The 16974-nt window shown below is 48.3% G+C and overlaps 1 protein-coding gene across 1 annotated transcript in view; it reads left to right on the forward strand.

Moving 5' to 3' along the window:
• The window catches only part of Adamts2 (ADAM metallopeptidase with thrombospondin type 1 motif, 2), a 215605-nt gene that overhangs the window by 144046 nt on the left and 54585 nt on the right, over positions 1-16974 (forward strand). The window contains 1 exon segment of the mRNA NM_001395424.2: positions 3774-3976. Coding sequence (NP_001382353.1) covers positions 3774-3976 — 203 coding nt within the window.

Below are 16974 nucleotides of genomic sequence, written 5' to 3' on the forward strand. Positions count from 1 at the left end.
GGAACCAAGTATCTTTTGTTTACTCATCCAGTGATTAGACACACGGGAGACTAGAGGGTCAGCCAACCAGGCATGGCTGCTGCTGGGGCCCCTGTCTTCTCTCTAACACCTGTCAACACCCTCCTCCTCAGAGGACCAGTGACGACCTCCCCCTCCCCCCGCACTCCCTCTGTGTGTGTGTGTGTGTGTGTGTGTGTGTATGTGTGTGTGTGTGTGTGTGTGTGTGTGTGTGTGTGTGTTTTGCTGGGAGAGGGAGTTACCTTATCAGAAAAACTACAGACCACATCAGGAGATTGACAGCATTGACAGTTTACCACCCTGCCCGCATTAGTAATGAAGGGTGGAACATGAGGTCATGTGAACTATGGGCTGGGGACCAAGTAGAATAAAGGTCATTAGGTCAGGCTGGCACCTAGTATGGTTGGGTAGGCTTTGAAAGCCAGAGATGTAGTCACTGGGAAGTTGGTCTAGGACTTTTCGGGAACTTGTTGCTGCCAGAGCGCCCTGGGAGAAACAGGCATATCAGGACCAGAGTTTAGCTTGTGTTAAGGTCATAACCATGGTGAGGACAAGGGTGGTCTTCATGACTGATGAGGTGGAATACCAGCCTGACTGCCAACTTCCATTAGGACACAGAAAGGCAGGAGGCAAGGTTCATGTGGTTCCAGGCCTGGGGGCAGCAGACCCCACTGCTTTGTGCAGAGCTAGCTGGAGCACCTGAAGCTTTAAGGAGTCAAATTGTTTGGAGCTGATCCATTTACCTGACCCCAGGTTTGGGGACCTCTTTACCAAGGGCTGGGTCTTGGAGAAGGTGTTCTAAAATATAATGCCCAGGAGGGTCACCCTCCCCCCCTTTTTTTAAAGATTTACTTATTTAATTATACACTATTGCTATCTTCAGACACACCAGAAGGGGGCATCTGATCCTATTACAGAGGGTTGCGAGCCTCCAAGTGGCTGCTGGGATTTGAACTCAGGAACCTCTGGAAGAGCAATCAGTGCTCTTAACCACTGAGCCATCTCTCCAGTCAAAGGTCACCCCTTTGATGGCTAATCTTGGCTGTTCCTCATACACTGGGAAGAGATACTCACAGATGAAGAATTGCCTCCATCAGATTGGCCCACAGACCTGTGGAACTGCTGATGGATGGAGAAGAGCCCCACCCACTCCTAGGCTGTATAAAGACACAAGCTGAACAGAAGCAGGAAGCAAGCCAGTAAGCAGAGATCCTTCATGGTCGCCACTTCAGCTCCTCCTGCCAGGTTGTTTTCAGTCAGTGTTTTATCGTAGAAACAGGAGAGCAAACTGGGGACCCCCTTCCCCCCCAAAAAAATCACTGAGACGAGAATAAGGTTAGCAACAATAATTACCATGCCGGAGATGAAATTGGCATTTCCAAAAGATCTTTATAAAGCCTCATTGCTTTGGATAGGCCTGAAGCGCGTGCTTGGGCTAAACAACTATGCCAGCTTGGCGGTTCAGCTTCAAGATATGCATCAGGCCAGCTCCAGCCTCATGGCGACTCTAGTGCCCCCTACAGGAGATGCATAGGAAAGTCACTGTGTGCTGCCTTGGGGAAGGGTACCCTCTGAGACCTTTAGTGCCCAAGAAGTCATCAGGTCAGCAGGTGGCCTGGTGGTCTGGGCCCCAACATGCCCCCTCTCAGTATCCCTAGGTGACCCAAGGATGGCCCCATCTCTAAATTTCTCAAAAGAAACTAGGTGTTCTCAATGATTTCCAATGTGAAATCTTCCACGTTTCAAATGCTGTCAACCAAATTAGGTATTTTTAAAAAGTGCCTGGGGGCCCCAAGGAGTACCCCCTTCAGTCTGTTGTTCCCCTGGGGCTGCCTTTGTGTGACCCTGAGCAAGATGAGGGCAGAAGGTGGTGTCTAGCTCCTTCCCCAGGGGAGGACTTTTTCTGTGGAAATTACCATCTTCCTTGCTTTCCAAGGTGGCTCTGAAGGTTAGCTGTCCCTGTGCGCTGAAAATGCAAAGAAATAAATGCATGAGAATAGATCAGCAATCCCTCAAGCCCTGTGTCAGGTTGAAGTCCCAGGCGGCTCCTCTGGAAGCATCAGGATGGCCCTGAATCATCTCCAGGCGGCCAAGTGGAGCAACACTCAGCTCTGCTCCCTGCAGGGCTGGCCCGTTCCCCATGTCTAGAGTAGCCCTGAACAGGACCTTTCCATGTTTGTGCATGCGTGCATGTGGGTTCATTGCATGCACTTGTGAGCATATGGCTATGTACTACAGATGTGTAGTTTTGTGTTTTAACTTAATTATGTCTGTGCCAGCATGGTGTGTGTGTGTGTGTGTGTGTGTGTGTGTGTGTGTGCGCACACACACATATATATATATACTTATATATACACACATACATGTTTATATAAATATGTTATAGGTAGTGGTATGTACTATACATATATATGAATATACATGTTTATATACATATGTTATAGGTAGTGTGTGTATACAGGTTTATATACATATGCTACAGGTAGTGTGTATACAGGTTTATATATATGTGTTATAGGTAGTGTGTGTGTATGTGTGTGCATCTGTGTGTATGTGCGTGTGTGTGTGCATGTGTGTGTGCGTGTGTGTGTGTGCATGTGTGTGTATGTTACACTGTCAGTTTGCCATGTTAAAGGTAAGCTGCAGTGCACGAAGCATCTGTCTGGCTGTCCCACACATAAGGGTTTATTATCTATAAAATGGAGTCATTTGTACTGAAGGTGCCCACTATGTGACTGAGTGGAGAGATTTGCTGGGTTGCAGGGAGTAGGACCATATGCCAAGCTGCCTCGTAACTTCACAAGTGGCTACCCTCAGATGTTTGGTCTCACCAGTGGGAATCAAGGCAAACAGCTAGAAGAAGTGGGCGAGGCATCCTGGGCTCTGGTCCTGATGGTGCTGCCGATCTTTACCCTCAGCTGAGATCCCTTAGGCTCTACTTCTGAGCATGATCGGTGTGTAGCTAAGTACTGGCCATGTGGGGGCAGGCAGGAAGTTCCCCCCCCCAGGGCAGACTGAAGGAGGTGTCCTGAGAGGGATGTATGTGGGTTCCTGAGCAATTTCATCAGTATCAGGGTGGCGGGCAAAGTTCCCCGATGAGAAGGGAGTGGGCATGAAGGTCCTGACCCAGAACATGGGTATCAGACTAGTGGAGTCCTTGAAAGGTTGAGAGAGAAAGAGGGAGAGAGAGAGGGGGAGGAGGGAGGAAGGGAGGGGAGGGAGAGTGTGTTCTGGGAGGAAAGCTAGGAGTGGGGGGACACTGGACGGTGCATACTGCCTGGGTTGAGCCTCAGTTTCCCCATTTATAGCAAGAGGCAATGGCATCCTATAGGTACAACAGTCTTTTGACACTTGGGCAGCCCTTAGCCTTTTAAGGAAGTAAGATAAGGGCTGGCACCGCAAAGTCACTCCTGATCTTCCTCTGTGTCTGTCCCCAAAAGCTGTGCATTTGCTAGTGTCATGAGGTTGCCACAGTCCTTGATGCTTTCTGCTGAGTGCTGGGTAAAAGGTGGACTTGAAGCCACTGAGGTGTTAGCACTTAGTGTTTGTCACTATTGCCCTTCTCTGGACTTCTGAAAGGGCACATTGCTCCAGGCTTAGGGTGTTGTGAGTTGTATATGAGACAATGGTCACCTTAATGCCATCCGGATAACTGACTGGTAACTGAGTTGTACCCAAATGGGTTCTGTCTTTCTGTAATGCCCCTGGGCAAGGGGTGATGGGCTGCTACCAAAGAAGGTGTCCTTTCCTTCCAGGAGCCTCCCAGGGCAACCTGGACAGCCTCAGCAGAGCCCTAGGTGTCCTGGAGGAGCGCATCAACAGCTCACGGCGGAGGGTGCGCAGGCACGCTACGGACGATGACTACAACATTGAGGTCCTGCTGGGCGTGGATGATTCCGTGGTCCAGTTCCATGGAAAGGAGCACGTGCAGAAGTACCTGCTGACACTCATGAACATTGTGAGTCAAGGCTGAGGGGTGTGGGGAACAGGGCTTGAGTAGGACAGGGAAATCGGGTTTGGATAGGGATTGGGTGGTGGCTGGGCGGGTCTATGGGTGGGACAGAGAGTAGGACATTGGACAACTGGGCTGGAAGATGGATGTGATGTGGTTAGTGTTAATTGCCAACATAACAGACTCCAGAATCCCCTTGGAGATGGGTCTCTGAGCATGCCTGTGGGAAATTATCTTGACTGTATTAATTAAGGTGGGAAGACTCCTCCACTGTGGGCAGCACCATTCCCTAGGCTGGGATTCTGGGCTGTATGAATGGAGAAAGGAGTTGAGCAGCATCATTCATCCCTTTCTGCTTCCTGATTGTGGCTGTGATGTGATCAGCTACCCTGAGCTCCTGCTGCCTTGATTTCCCCACTACAACCAACTACACCCTTGATCTGGGAGGCAGAATAAACTCTTTCTTACTTCAGTTTCTTTTGTCAGAGCATATGATCACAGCAATGGAGAAAAAGATATGATCGAGGGGTATTGGGGGACTGGGCTGGAATCTAGGGTGGGGCCTTATGGGGCAGAGCTAAACTGACAGGCTGAGATCCTCTCTATTCAGGAAGATCCCCGAAGCCATGCTAGGAGATGAGAAGTTGAAGGAAGGACTAGGCTATGACCGTGACTATGCCTCTCAAACGGAGGGTGAGGAAGGGCTGTTTTGTGGGAGGAGAGTGGGCTTACAAGGCGCTGCAATGAACAAGGATGTAGCTGGAGGTGGGCAGACCCAGGTACAGAGATGGGCTCTGTGTCTGGAGCTTAACTCTGCCTTTCTTGGTCAGGTGCTGAGTCTTGGGGAACTAAGGTGGCACACAGAGCATGTTCTAGAGGGTCCTGGTGAAAGGATTCATCAGGGATAGAAGGAAGAAAGTGAGTGAGCTGAAGTCTGGAAAGAGATTCCCCCTCACACCCGTGAGTGGTCTCCATCTCCTAAGCTGCCCTGGTTATGTCCTTGGCTCCCTGAACCTGCACCTTTCCCCATGCACAATCCTTTGCATGTGTTGGTTTTATTTTGGGGAATGCTAATCTCACATTAATTTTTGAAAAGTCCCTTTAATTTAATAATAATGAAACCATAATTATTGAAGTTAACAAAGCTCTGAGATATGGCTGTAATAATAATAGTAACAACAAAAATAAATAAAACCATAATTACTGCAACTAATGATCTGCCAATGTGTGGCTGGTTGTGTGCCAGGCCCAGGCTAGCCACTTGCTGTGGAAATCTTCACTCTAGGCCTATAAGACCGGAAAATATGCAGATCTCATCAGCCTCCAGAGCATGTACTCTTCCCCCAGATCCACTGCTGTCCAACTCGCAGGGAAAAGGCAACGCTTAGAATTAGAAAGACTTCAAAACAACAACAAAAACAAAGAACAACAACAACAAAACCAGGGCTGGAGAGATGGCTTAGAGATTAAGAGTGCTGACTGCTCTTCCAGAGGTCCTGTGTTCAATTTCCAGCAACCACATGGTGGCTCACAACCATCTGTAATGGGATCCAATGGCCTCTTCTGGTGTGTTGAAGACAGCTATAGTGTACTAACATACATTAAGAAAATGATGATGATGATGATGATGATGATGATGATGGTGGTGGTGGTGGTGGTGGTGATGATGATGGCCACCATGATCATCATAATAATAATAACAATAACAGAAAGATCTGGTGTATCCATGTGAATGAGGTTCCAGTCCTCTGAGCCTTGGTGTTCCTATCATTAAAAAGGGGTCAGTTCCCTCTTGCACCCAGTAGGCTGGTTTAAATTCCATAATGGAAGTGAATGGGTTTTTCAGTCTCTAAGGTAATGATATTTTCAAGCTCCAAATAAAACGTGTTTTTGCTCACACGACAGTGACAAGATCACAGAGAACACCCTGCCTGAAGGTGAGGGGACTGGGACTTCTTCATGGGGCAGATGCATGAAAATCCTCCTCTTTCCTCTTTGGAGGCTCCTACATCACAGAGCTCCTCGGAGAACATCTACGACTCTCTCTAAGTTTCAGTCACAAGCTTCCATTCACTGGTGCACATCCCTGTGATCCAAGTGTAGCTCTGTTTTAAATAATGATGGCAAGATGGTTTGGTTTCTAGAAAAACACCAGAAACATAAGAATTCTTGAATTGATTCCCCAACTCATTGTCACAACAACATGAAGATTTTAGGAGATAATCCCGAGGTGTTGAGAAAGGACGTCCGGGTCACATCTGTTTCCCTTGTCACACGGATATGCACTCATGCACAGCAAGTGTTTATTGGCCAAGGGCTTGGCCTCGTGGGCAGGGTGTCAAGTCCATCAGAAGCCAAGGGCAAGGCACAGAGTCCTGGGACTCAGTGAGACTGGCGGGGAGGGGCAGTCACCCCTCATCTAAGCTCCTGCTGTTTCAAGAGTTCCTTGTCTAGATTAGGGGAGATTAGGTTTCCCCACTGTAGGAGCAGAATGTCACTTCCCTGTGACTTTTGGAGAGTGTTCGCACAGTTGGGAGAGGGACTGTACAAGGCTGGTGGGACACTCTGGTGGCCTTGGAGAAGGAGAACAGTGAAGACACCCTTCTAGAATATTGCCGTGTGACGGAGCTTTCTGTAGCTGTCCTTCTGGGCTCTGAAATGTTGTACCCACTGGCCAGGCCGCATCGTGAGTTTGTGAAATGTGGCCAGTGAGAGGAAGAACTGATCGGTCTTTTTTATCCAATAGAATTTTAAAGTTTAATTAAAAGTGTTTTAATAAAAGATGTCTAGCCTGGGACTGGGAAGATGACTTGGTGGGTAAAGTGCTTACTATATAAGCCTAGGACCTGAGTTCAGGTTCCCAGCAGTCACACAAAAATCTGGGCTCCCTGCCACATATCTATAGTCCCAGTCCATCTGGGGCAGTGAGCTCCAGGTTCAGTGAGAGACACTAACTCAAAAGGTAAGGTTTCTACTTATCTGTGGAAGTGATAGAGCAGGCACCTGACTTCCCCCTCGGGCTTTTTCATTCACACGAGGACCTGCTCAAGTGCAATTGTGTTTGCTCACATGCATGTGCATGTCCCCACCCGCATGTGCGTGTGCACACACACATACACACAAATGTGTGTGTACACTACTCACACTCACCTACTTACACACCCATAAAAATAAACTAATGGATTAAGGAGGATGCCTGATACTTGGCCTCTCCACAAGCACGTAAGAGTGCATTTGCTCACATGCACTCCAAATAAAGAAAGGGGCAGGGAGGGAACAGCAGGCTTAGAGGCTCTGGCCTATAATCCTAGCTACCTGGGAAGTTGAAGTAGGAGGATCTTGAGTTCCAGACCAGCCTTGGCAACTTAGTAAGCTCTTGCTTCCAAATAACAGTAGCCAGGTGACATATACCCAAAAGATGCCCCAACATATAACAAAGACACATGCTCCATTATGTTCATAGCAGCCTTATTTATAATAGCCAGAAGCTGGAAAGAACCCAGATGCCCTTCAACAGAGGAATGGATACAGAAAATGTGGTACATGTACACAATGGAATATTACTCAGCCATCAAAAACAATGACTTTATGAAATTCAAATGGAAAATGGATGGAACTGGAAAATATCATCCCGAGTGAGGTAACCCAATCACAAAAAAACACACATGGTATGCACTCATTGATTAGTGGATATTAGCCCAAATGCTTGAATTATCCTAGATGCACAGAACACATGAAACTCAAGAAGAATGACCAAAATGCGAACGCTTCACTCCTTCTTTAAAAGGGGAACAAGAAAACCCTTGGCAGGGAATAGGGAGGCAAAGTTTAGAACAGAGGCAGAAGGAATACCCATTCAGAGCCTGCCCGACATGTGGCCCAAACATATACAGCCACCCAATTAGATAAGATAGATGAAGCAAAGAAGTGCAGGCAGACAGGAGCCAGATGTAGATCTCTCCTGAGAGACACACCCAGAATACAGCAAATACATAGGCGAATGCCAGCAGCAAACCACTGAACTGAGAACGGGACCCCCGTTGAAGGGATCTTAGAAAGGACTGAAAGAGTTTGAAGGGGCTTAAGACCCCATATGTACAACAATGCCAACTAACCAGAGCTTCCAGGGACTAAGCCACTACCCAAAGACTATACATGGACTGACCCTGGGCTCCAACCTCATAGGTAGCAATGAATTGCCTAGTAATGGCACCAGTGGAAGGGGAAGCCCTTGGTCCTGCCAAGACTGAACCCCCAGTGAACGGGATTGTTGGGGGAAGGGTGGTAATGGGGGGAGGATGGGGAGGGGAAGCCCATGTAGAAAGGGAGGGGGAGGGGCTAGGGGGATGTTGGCCTGGAAACCGGGAAGGGGAATAATAATCGAAATGTAAATAAGAAATACTCAAGTTAATAAAGATAAAAAAAAAAAAGTAGTCATGTGGTGCTGGCGCACACCTTTAGTACCAGCACTCGGAAGGCAGAGGCAGGTGGATCTCTGGGTTTGAGGCCAGTCTGGTCTACACAGTGAGTTCCAGGACAGCCAGGGTTACACAGAGAAATCCTGTCTTAAAAAGACTGAACAACCAAAATAAAAAAACAAAACCAACCAAACAACCAAGCAAACAAACAAAAAACCAACAACAACAACAACAACAAAAGAATCAAAATAAAGGTAAAAAGAGAGCTAGGAATATATAGAGGTGGTAGAGGGCTTGCCAAGCACATGAGTGTCACCCTCAAGCACACAGGCCATCTTCACCATTTCTAAGGGCACAGCTCGTATGTGGCATTAGTGTCATTCACATGGACATGCAAAGGCCACACCATCGGTGCACAGGGCTCTCTCCATCTTGCAGAGCTGAATCTCCCACCATTAAATACTGACTCCTCACCTGATCCCTTCGGTGCTGGCTGCTATAATTCTGATTTTGGTGCTCTAATTAAACCACTCTGGACCTGTAATCCAGTGAATTTGTATGATATTTGTCCTTCGGGATCCAGCTTATTTAATTTATTTTATTTAGTGTGATAGTCTAAAGGTTGTTCATATTGTAGCCTGTTGGAATTCCATGTGTGTGTGTGTGTGTGTGTGTGTGTGCGTGTGCGTGTGCGTGTGCGTGCGTGTGTGTGCGTGTGTGTGTCTGTGTCTGTGTCTGTGTCTGTGGTGTGTGTGCATGTGCTGTTTTGCTTTGTTTTTAATACTGGTCTTTCTATGTATCTCAAGTTGGCCTTGAATTCATGATCCTCCTGCCTCCAACCTCCTGAGTGCTGGAATCATGTGGGAATGTCCAATCTTCCTCCTTCTGGAGGCTCAATAAAATCTGTAGTATATTTAGACAGGTTTTGTTTATCCATTCGCCCATTGATGGGCACCTGGGCAACCTCCACCTCTTGGCTGTTGTGACTAAGGCTGCTGTGAACACGAGTTGCAGATTTCTGTTCACCGTTGTTTCCCATTCCTTTGGCTACAGACATGGGAGTAGAAAGACTGAATCATAGGGTAATTCTATGTTTGACTTTCAAAACCACCACGCTGCTTTCCACGGCCGCTGTATCATCTTATGTGCCCACCAATAGCGTGTGAGGGTTCCCAGCTCTCCGCAGCCCACCACACTTGTCATCCTGATAGTAGCCACACTAATGGAGACATGACTTGTAATTAATCAGCACTGAAGTCTAAGTTGCCAGTGTGGCCAGGGGCAGCCATCCTGAGTGTTGCATTGTGGGAAAGCCTGCTGCACGCTCTTCTGAACTTGGAATTGACCTCCGTTTACTAAGCAAGCCTGGGCAACTCTGGGTCTGTGGACCTCAAGCCACAATACCAAATAGCCCTCCAAGGCCCAGCCAGTGGCTAGTAACAATCCTCTTATGAGTCCACATCTGGTCCCGGGATTCCCCAGGTTGGAACCAAAGTAGCATCATGGAGGCATCAACATAGCACTGGGCTGTGACAGAGCTCAGTAGTTGGTAGAATGCAAACCCAGACGTGGCCTTGGGTGGGCTGTAACTGCACTCTGGGTCACGTGACCGTTGACATGTGACAGCAGGTAGGGGTGGCTCCATGGCGGAAGGACAGCCTGATCAGTGAGCTGCCCACTGACCTGGGTGTTGTAGGAGAGACTTTTCTAGACATAAGACACACACATGTCTATTCCAAAGGGAACACGGGCTGAATAGACCAAAATAACAACCACATCAAAGTCCAACTCAGTGAACCGAAGAGGTTTTATTGGTTGGTGTATGGGCGAGGCGTCACTTACAGGAGCAGAGAGGACCAAGAAGACTCCGCCTCCTTAATGGGTTCTATAACGTCCTCAAACAATGAGCACAAACAGCTGGACACCACAGGTCCAAGCAAACGAGCCTAGGGGAGTCATCACACTCAGATCACAACAGAAAGTGAAAATCTGCCGTCTGCCCCAACCCCTGCTTCCTGTCAGACCCACTGGAGGGTGAGGGTGTCTGCTGATCACTTTATGAGACCCACTTACCCTGAGACGCCACCTACCAACTCCTTCCCCGCCAGCCAGACCCACTTCTCCCAGTTCCCTACCTAAATTCGGAAAAGTATTCTTTTTTTCAGTTCATTAAAACAGTCTATATTTAACACAGATAATATATTATTGATGCCATAAGATTAGAATGAACTCATATAGATCTCTCCATATTTTCTCCCAGAAACGCCTCTCCGAGGCTTCATTTTAATGAGTGTGGAATGTTGTTGCAGTGAGGGAGCGTGTGCTTTTTAGGTAACTGGTTATTTACACGACGTCTCCGGGGAATAAAACTCACTTCCCTTTCGGAGGTCAGATGTGCCACCTACTACTGTACACCCTTATGGCTGAGTCTGTCCTTCGTCCTTAATTACTTCCTTAGCCTGGGCGCCCGAGAGTTAAGTCTGCCAACAGGTAACGCACATGTTAAAGTCTTCTAGTCTGTGTGGCTTCATTATCAGTGTCTGCTCCACTGAGGAACAACCCCTGCCTCATTCTTAGTTGTGGTGATTTATAGCTTCCATGGTGATATCCATGGAATATTTTCTGTTGCAAGCTATATCTATTCTGTTAATTTTTATTTATTTATATTCTGTGTGTGTGTGTGTGTGTGTGTGTGTGAGAGAGAGAGAGAGAGAGAGAGAGAGAGAGAGAGAGAGAACAGGTGGAGGTCAGAGAACAACTTTCAAGAGTCAGTTCTTTCCTCCCACCAAGTGTGTCCTAGGAACTCAAGTCATCGGGCTTCAGAGCAAGCACCTTGACCCCGCTGACCATTGCAAGGTGAAGGGCTCAGAGGAGGGAGCCCTGAGATGGCCTCTCGACACAGAGTATGCTTAAGGTCATTTCAGACATTGCTAGAAGACCGCTCCTAACTCCAAGCCAAGAGTCATTGGAAAATATATATATATATATATATATATATATATATATATATATATATATATATATATATATTTTTACGAAACAAGTCAGCAACTCAAACACGAGAAGTTTTAAATCAAGAATTCTAACACAAACCACTGCAGAGATAAATCCATTTAATGCGGGCTTGGAAGTGACAGTAGGAAAGCACGAAAAGTCTTTGTTCTGGGTAATTAAATCATTTGCTTCCGTGTGAGCACGTAGCTTAGTGCGTGAAGTTCCTAATATGTAGTGGCCTCGGGCCTGAGGGTGTTTCAGGCTGGGGCTTGTTGGCGTTGAGCATGGAGACAGCATGCACAGCACGATCATGGTTCACAGCAAGGCTGCAGGGAAGTTGTGCTGTCCGACACAGGTGAGCACAGCCAGCAGCACCTCAGGTCCCTTACAATTTTGTGTATAACCTGGAATGTTTTATTGATATCACAATATCAATATTGTTTTCAATCCCCATGTTCCATTTTCCGAGCTTACTGGGCTCCAAACCCGAGGTTTAGGAAGCTGTGAGATTTAGAACACGTGACTGACTTCTCAAGCTGTGCTTGTATGTGATTCAATGATGCTGCAGGTTTGTTTCCTCTGACGTCGTCACAGCACACAGCTGTCACACAGAGGTTCGGTGACCTTGACAGATGACCGTGACGTCATTAGTGGAGAGGAGTGTCTCAGCTCCATTGTCATCACAGTGGACCAGATGGCCCACAGAACTAGTGCCTAAGTAATTCCTACTATCTGGCTTTAAGAAAAAAAAAAACCTTGAGCGACAGCCGTGGCCCTTTCTGTGGCCCTCGGCAGGGGTGTAGCTGGATGTGCTGGTGGGGAGAGCATTCAACAGGGAGAGCATTCGGCAGGGGATATGCACCTATTTTGGAGTCAGAAGCAGCACTTACCTGGTGAAGTTTCCTTGGACTCAGTTTCTCTATCTTTAAACCTGAGGCTTTTACCTGACACCATACCAGCCAAACTTCCACGAGAGGAAGAACGAACCCTCCACACACAAAGTTTCCCTTGCCTTCTCCTTGAAGCTGGAGTAGCCCTTATCTGAAGGATGCCTTGCTGACCTCACAGTCGAGCTGAGATTTATCTTTCTCCTACTCAGACCCCAAGCTACCCAGCACACCACTGTTAACTGCCTCAAAGGTTCTCTGAGGTCGCTTTGAGGATTCCTTCTAAACGAGTGAATGAACTGGCTGTAATCTCCATTTGAAAACAGTTTAGTAGATTTCTGGGCAAGAACAGTCTCTCTGAGCTGTGCGAACCACTCTTCCACTAAGGGCAGACCCATTCCTTAGGCTTGGAGAGCACGTGGGGTTCAGGAGTCCCCCTCCGCCTTCAGAGCCGAGCCTGTACCTTTTGATTTCTCCTAGCAGGATGAAGGTCCTCAGCACAGTGTGTTCTGAAACAACTCGTGTTCAATGAACAATCTATTTGTGCCAAGACTTGGATATGTTTCCTCTTTTCTTTTCTAATTTAATCCAGAAATTGGCCTTGACTTGCCGAAGCCTTGCCAGGGTTTGTAAACAATCAGCTGCTCACCAACTTTCAAGAATGCTGGGGCCTGCACAGCGGCAGTGCAGGAATGTTTTGTGCTAGGCTCAGGGGGAGGAAATCTTGTGAACTGTGAAGCAGCTTTCAGAAAGCATCACCCACCCCCCTCCCAGCCCCCCAACCCCGTTCACGTGTCTGGCTCTGCTTCCTGCAACAAAGAGACACTGAAACTTGAGACTGGACAGACTAGAGGAATGCATTTAGTATAGGAGTCAGACAGAGCAAAAGGGAGGAAGGATGGAGGCCCAAAGCACCCTCTTCTCACCTGGTCGTGTTGCCTGGGCCAAAGGAGGCTGTTTACGATGCTCTCTGTGGCCCTTCTATTCTTCATGCTTAGCCCCCAAGGCCTGAATTAAGGTCCCATGTGTCAAAGTAGTCCTGCTTGCCAGGGTGGCATGGGGCACTGCACACAGAACCCAGAAGAGACCCATATGACCAGGTGCTGCTGGGTGCCAGGTAGTGGTGGGTGTAGGTGGTTATGGGCTCTGGGGCATAGCAGAGATCAGGAGAAGCCACATCGCCTGGCGATGGCCTCCTCAGCTCTGTTCACTTGTGGTTGTACAGGAATAATCTGCCCTGCCCTTGCCCTGTCTGGTTTTCTTAAATGAAGGTGGGAATCTCCAGGGGAAACCTAATCACTTCTCGATGTGAGCTACCAATTGCAATTAAGTGCAATAATTGCTTGCACTGTTGGGCGAATCGGAGCACAGCTGTGGTATCCACCAGGCTAGAGGGCAGCCTGCTTGTTCCTTCTGGCTTAGAGGGAAGCAGGCAGCTGTCACTGGAGTCCCTCTGGGCCCCCGATGTGGGCATAGTTCAGCTCCAAGGACTACTGTGGGCATTACTCTAGGTGTCTAATACCTAGACAGGTATGGGATGGGTAGAGGCCCGTGCGGTCATGAACCATTGTGTCCTGTGCGTCCTAAAGTCCATGCCTCATTATGGACAGCGGACTGTGGAGATAGCAAAGCCTATCTTTGTACCTGGTTGCTCAGAGTAGGACTGAAATTTAAGCGATGGATGGATAAAGATTAGAAACTGCATCAGGCATGACTGGGGGAGCAGACAGAGAAGGCTCCTCAGTGACTTATTCAGCTCGTAATGCAGATGAGTCTGGGCAGCAGCAAAGCAAAAACCCAGGAGTCAGTCTCTCTCTCTCTCTCTCTCTCTCTCTCTCTCTCTCTCTCTCTCTCTCTCTCTCTCTCTCTCTCCTCTTGCACAGTTCGGACCCATCTGAAGCACAGGGCTCTTCAGAGAGGTGGGAGGTGAAGTCGGCTTGGCATCTAGAAACTTGGGGCTCCCCCCTCGGTTATTGAAGAGGAAAGAGCTGATGTTGCCAGAGGTTTAGCACTGAGCAGCCCTAGGGTGAAAGGTGCTGTATGGCCTGTCTATGCTCCCTCAGCGCCTCTGTGAGGTTTTCTCTCTCAGATACAGCCAAGGAGGTTCAGAGGTGCTGGGCAGTGGGCCCAAGGCACAGCAATTGAGTCGCATGCCGGTGGGAAAGATGGCGTAGACTCTGTGTGGTCCTCGTTGACTCCTCTGACCTGAAGGGTCTCAGAAGAAGTTCCAGGCCTGTTCTAGCCTTGGCTCTGTGACTCCCAACATCACTGTTGCCTATCACACTCTCTGCCTTTCCCTCCCACTTCAAGCCATCTTGTCTGTATATATCTATGTCTGTCTTGGGCATTGCCAGTGGAAGGTTTATCTATTGTATATTTCTGTCTAATATTATCACCATCGCACACACACATACACATACACACACCCTCTCCCAGGATATGGGCCCTTGATGAGGTTCTAGGCGGAGGAAGGGTCACTGTGAGTCAATAGTCCATGGAATGATTGTGCAGGGTGGAAACACTGGGATGGGAGCATCATGGGATGTCCTCCCCTCTGCTTCTGCCTCTTTTCTGTCGTTCTCTATGCATGCCGACAGCCACTCCCCATCTCCCATCTCCCTCCCTCCTCTGATGCCTCCTGACAGCTGATGAGGGAGCCCAGAAGCTGCCTGTCCTTGGTTCCCATGGGGAACTGACAGTTGTCAAAGCAGGAGTCAGAGTCCCTGTAGATGGACACGGAGGGCCAAGCACCATCACTCCCTGGTGACAGCTTGAAGCGGCTGTTGAGCTTGTCTTGTGCAGGCTCCAGCGAGGAGGTGACAGCTGAGCCAGACAGCAGAGATGACAGTCTCAGTTGCCGGGCTCCAGTCTGGGCAGATGTGAGCTGTCACTGTGTCCAAATCTCTCCATGGTGTGTCCCCTGACCCTGTACCAAATTGTAGTCAGACATCCCTGAGGCCCTTCTCCTCTGGGTGATGTGTCTTAGAACTAGGGATTCTCAGGGAACTTCATCTACCTGATTTTGCACATTCAGCCCCCAATAAAGAGTTGGTGCATAGTAGGTATTTGCTCAATGTGTTTTATAATTCTTTCTTTTACATTTCTGAGATGAGGCCTTAAGTATCCTAGACTGGTCTTGAACTTGCTAAGTAGCTGAGGATGACCTTGAGTTCCTGATTCCCAATTTAACTGGTCAATAAAAGGCTAGAGCCTGTGACTGGGCAGTGGAGGGGGAAAGGGAGGACTTGAGGACAAAGTGAGTGGGTTCCAGGTAGAGAAAGAAGAGAAGAAGAGAGGAGGAGGCCGCCATGAGAGGAGGTGAGCCACGAGCACGTGGCTACAAGAAACAGCAAGGAACAGGGGACATCACAGCTGGGAAACAAGCTTACGGCTTGATAAAGTACCTGGTTGTGTGTTTTTTATACAGGCCAGCTAGAATGCTAATAAAAATAGTACAATAAGAGAAAATAAAATAAAAATAACTCCATTTTCATAGCCTCTCCAAGGTCAGTGCCAGGCTACTCCCACCTCCCCCAAACCTCCCAGGTAGGAACTTCTGGGTGACACATACACATCTCTAAGCCTGGGACAACCATGGTGCCTTAGATCTCACTGTTTCACCCAAACATAGGCTAGGCCCTGTGTCTAACCTTCACAGACTCTATGCTGTGGTCCCATCAGTGTGGGAAGCAGAGCCCAGAGGCCTCTGGATCTGTCCATCTCTGCTGCTAAGGGTGGAGTGGGTGCTGAGCAGAGCAGGGCACCTCCAGCGCTGGTCTCACTTTCCACTTCTCAACGTCCCCCTCCCCCATCTCCTTCACCTACTACAGTGTTTTCTGCTCCTGAGCAGAAACTACCTCAAGGCCATCGGTTCCTTGGCTCATGGCGTTGGTTTCCTAATCTCTCTTTCAGTCACAATCTGATCAGGCAGACGGAGAATCTGGTTTACTGAGGAATGAAATATACCCTGTTTTCGAATAACACAATAGTACCCAAATGGAGCTCAGTGGCAGAGCTCAAGTCATTGGGGACAGTTGTAGCGTGCAGGCTCCAAGACAGGAAGGAGTATGGGAAGGGGGATACTAGTGGTCTGACCAGGGGGTAGTTCAAGGTCTTGGTCCTGAGGGAATGAGACTGCACCGTGAAACGGAACACCACACTGAACCCCCAGTCTGTGTGCCTCAATCAGCCATTCCAACATAATACTCCAGAGACTTGAAGTCCTGAGTTCACTGCCAGCAGGAGTCAAAATCCCCAACATCTCTACCTTCCTTGGGCTGAGAGTAGTTGAGAGGCCTCTGAAGGCCCCAGGTCCCCTGCTATGTCCTTCTGTGTCCTGTGGCCTCAGCAGCGGCCACACTTCCCTGTCTGGCAGCATTATGTCTGATATTTGACAGGTCAACCCATGGAGGAACAGGCTTAGAAGGATGTGTGGATGGCTCTGACCCCAGAGATCAGGCCCCAACTCCAGACCCTAATCACGCTCAAGATGTCTCTTGGTTGTGGAGAAACATCTTAAGCAAATGCAGACACCCTTCCTGGTGTTACCAGGGAAATTAGGGTCCCTTTTTTTAGGTTCTTAGGCTTGTTAATGAAAGATTCAGTGGAGGCTCAAGGATAGTTTTTGTTTGTTTGTTTGTTTGTTTGTTTGTTTGTTTGTCGTTTTTGCTTTTTGAGCTCTATGTAACTCTGGCTGTCCTGGAAC

Source organism: Rattus norvegicus, chromosome 10 (assembly GCF_021556685.1).
Source record: "Rattus norvegicus strain SHRSP/BbbUtx chromosome 10, alternate assembly SHRSP_T2T, whole genome shotgun sequence".
Lineage (NCBI taxonomy): Eukaryota > Metazoa > Chordata > Mammalia > Rodentia > Muridae > Rattus > Rattus norvegicus.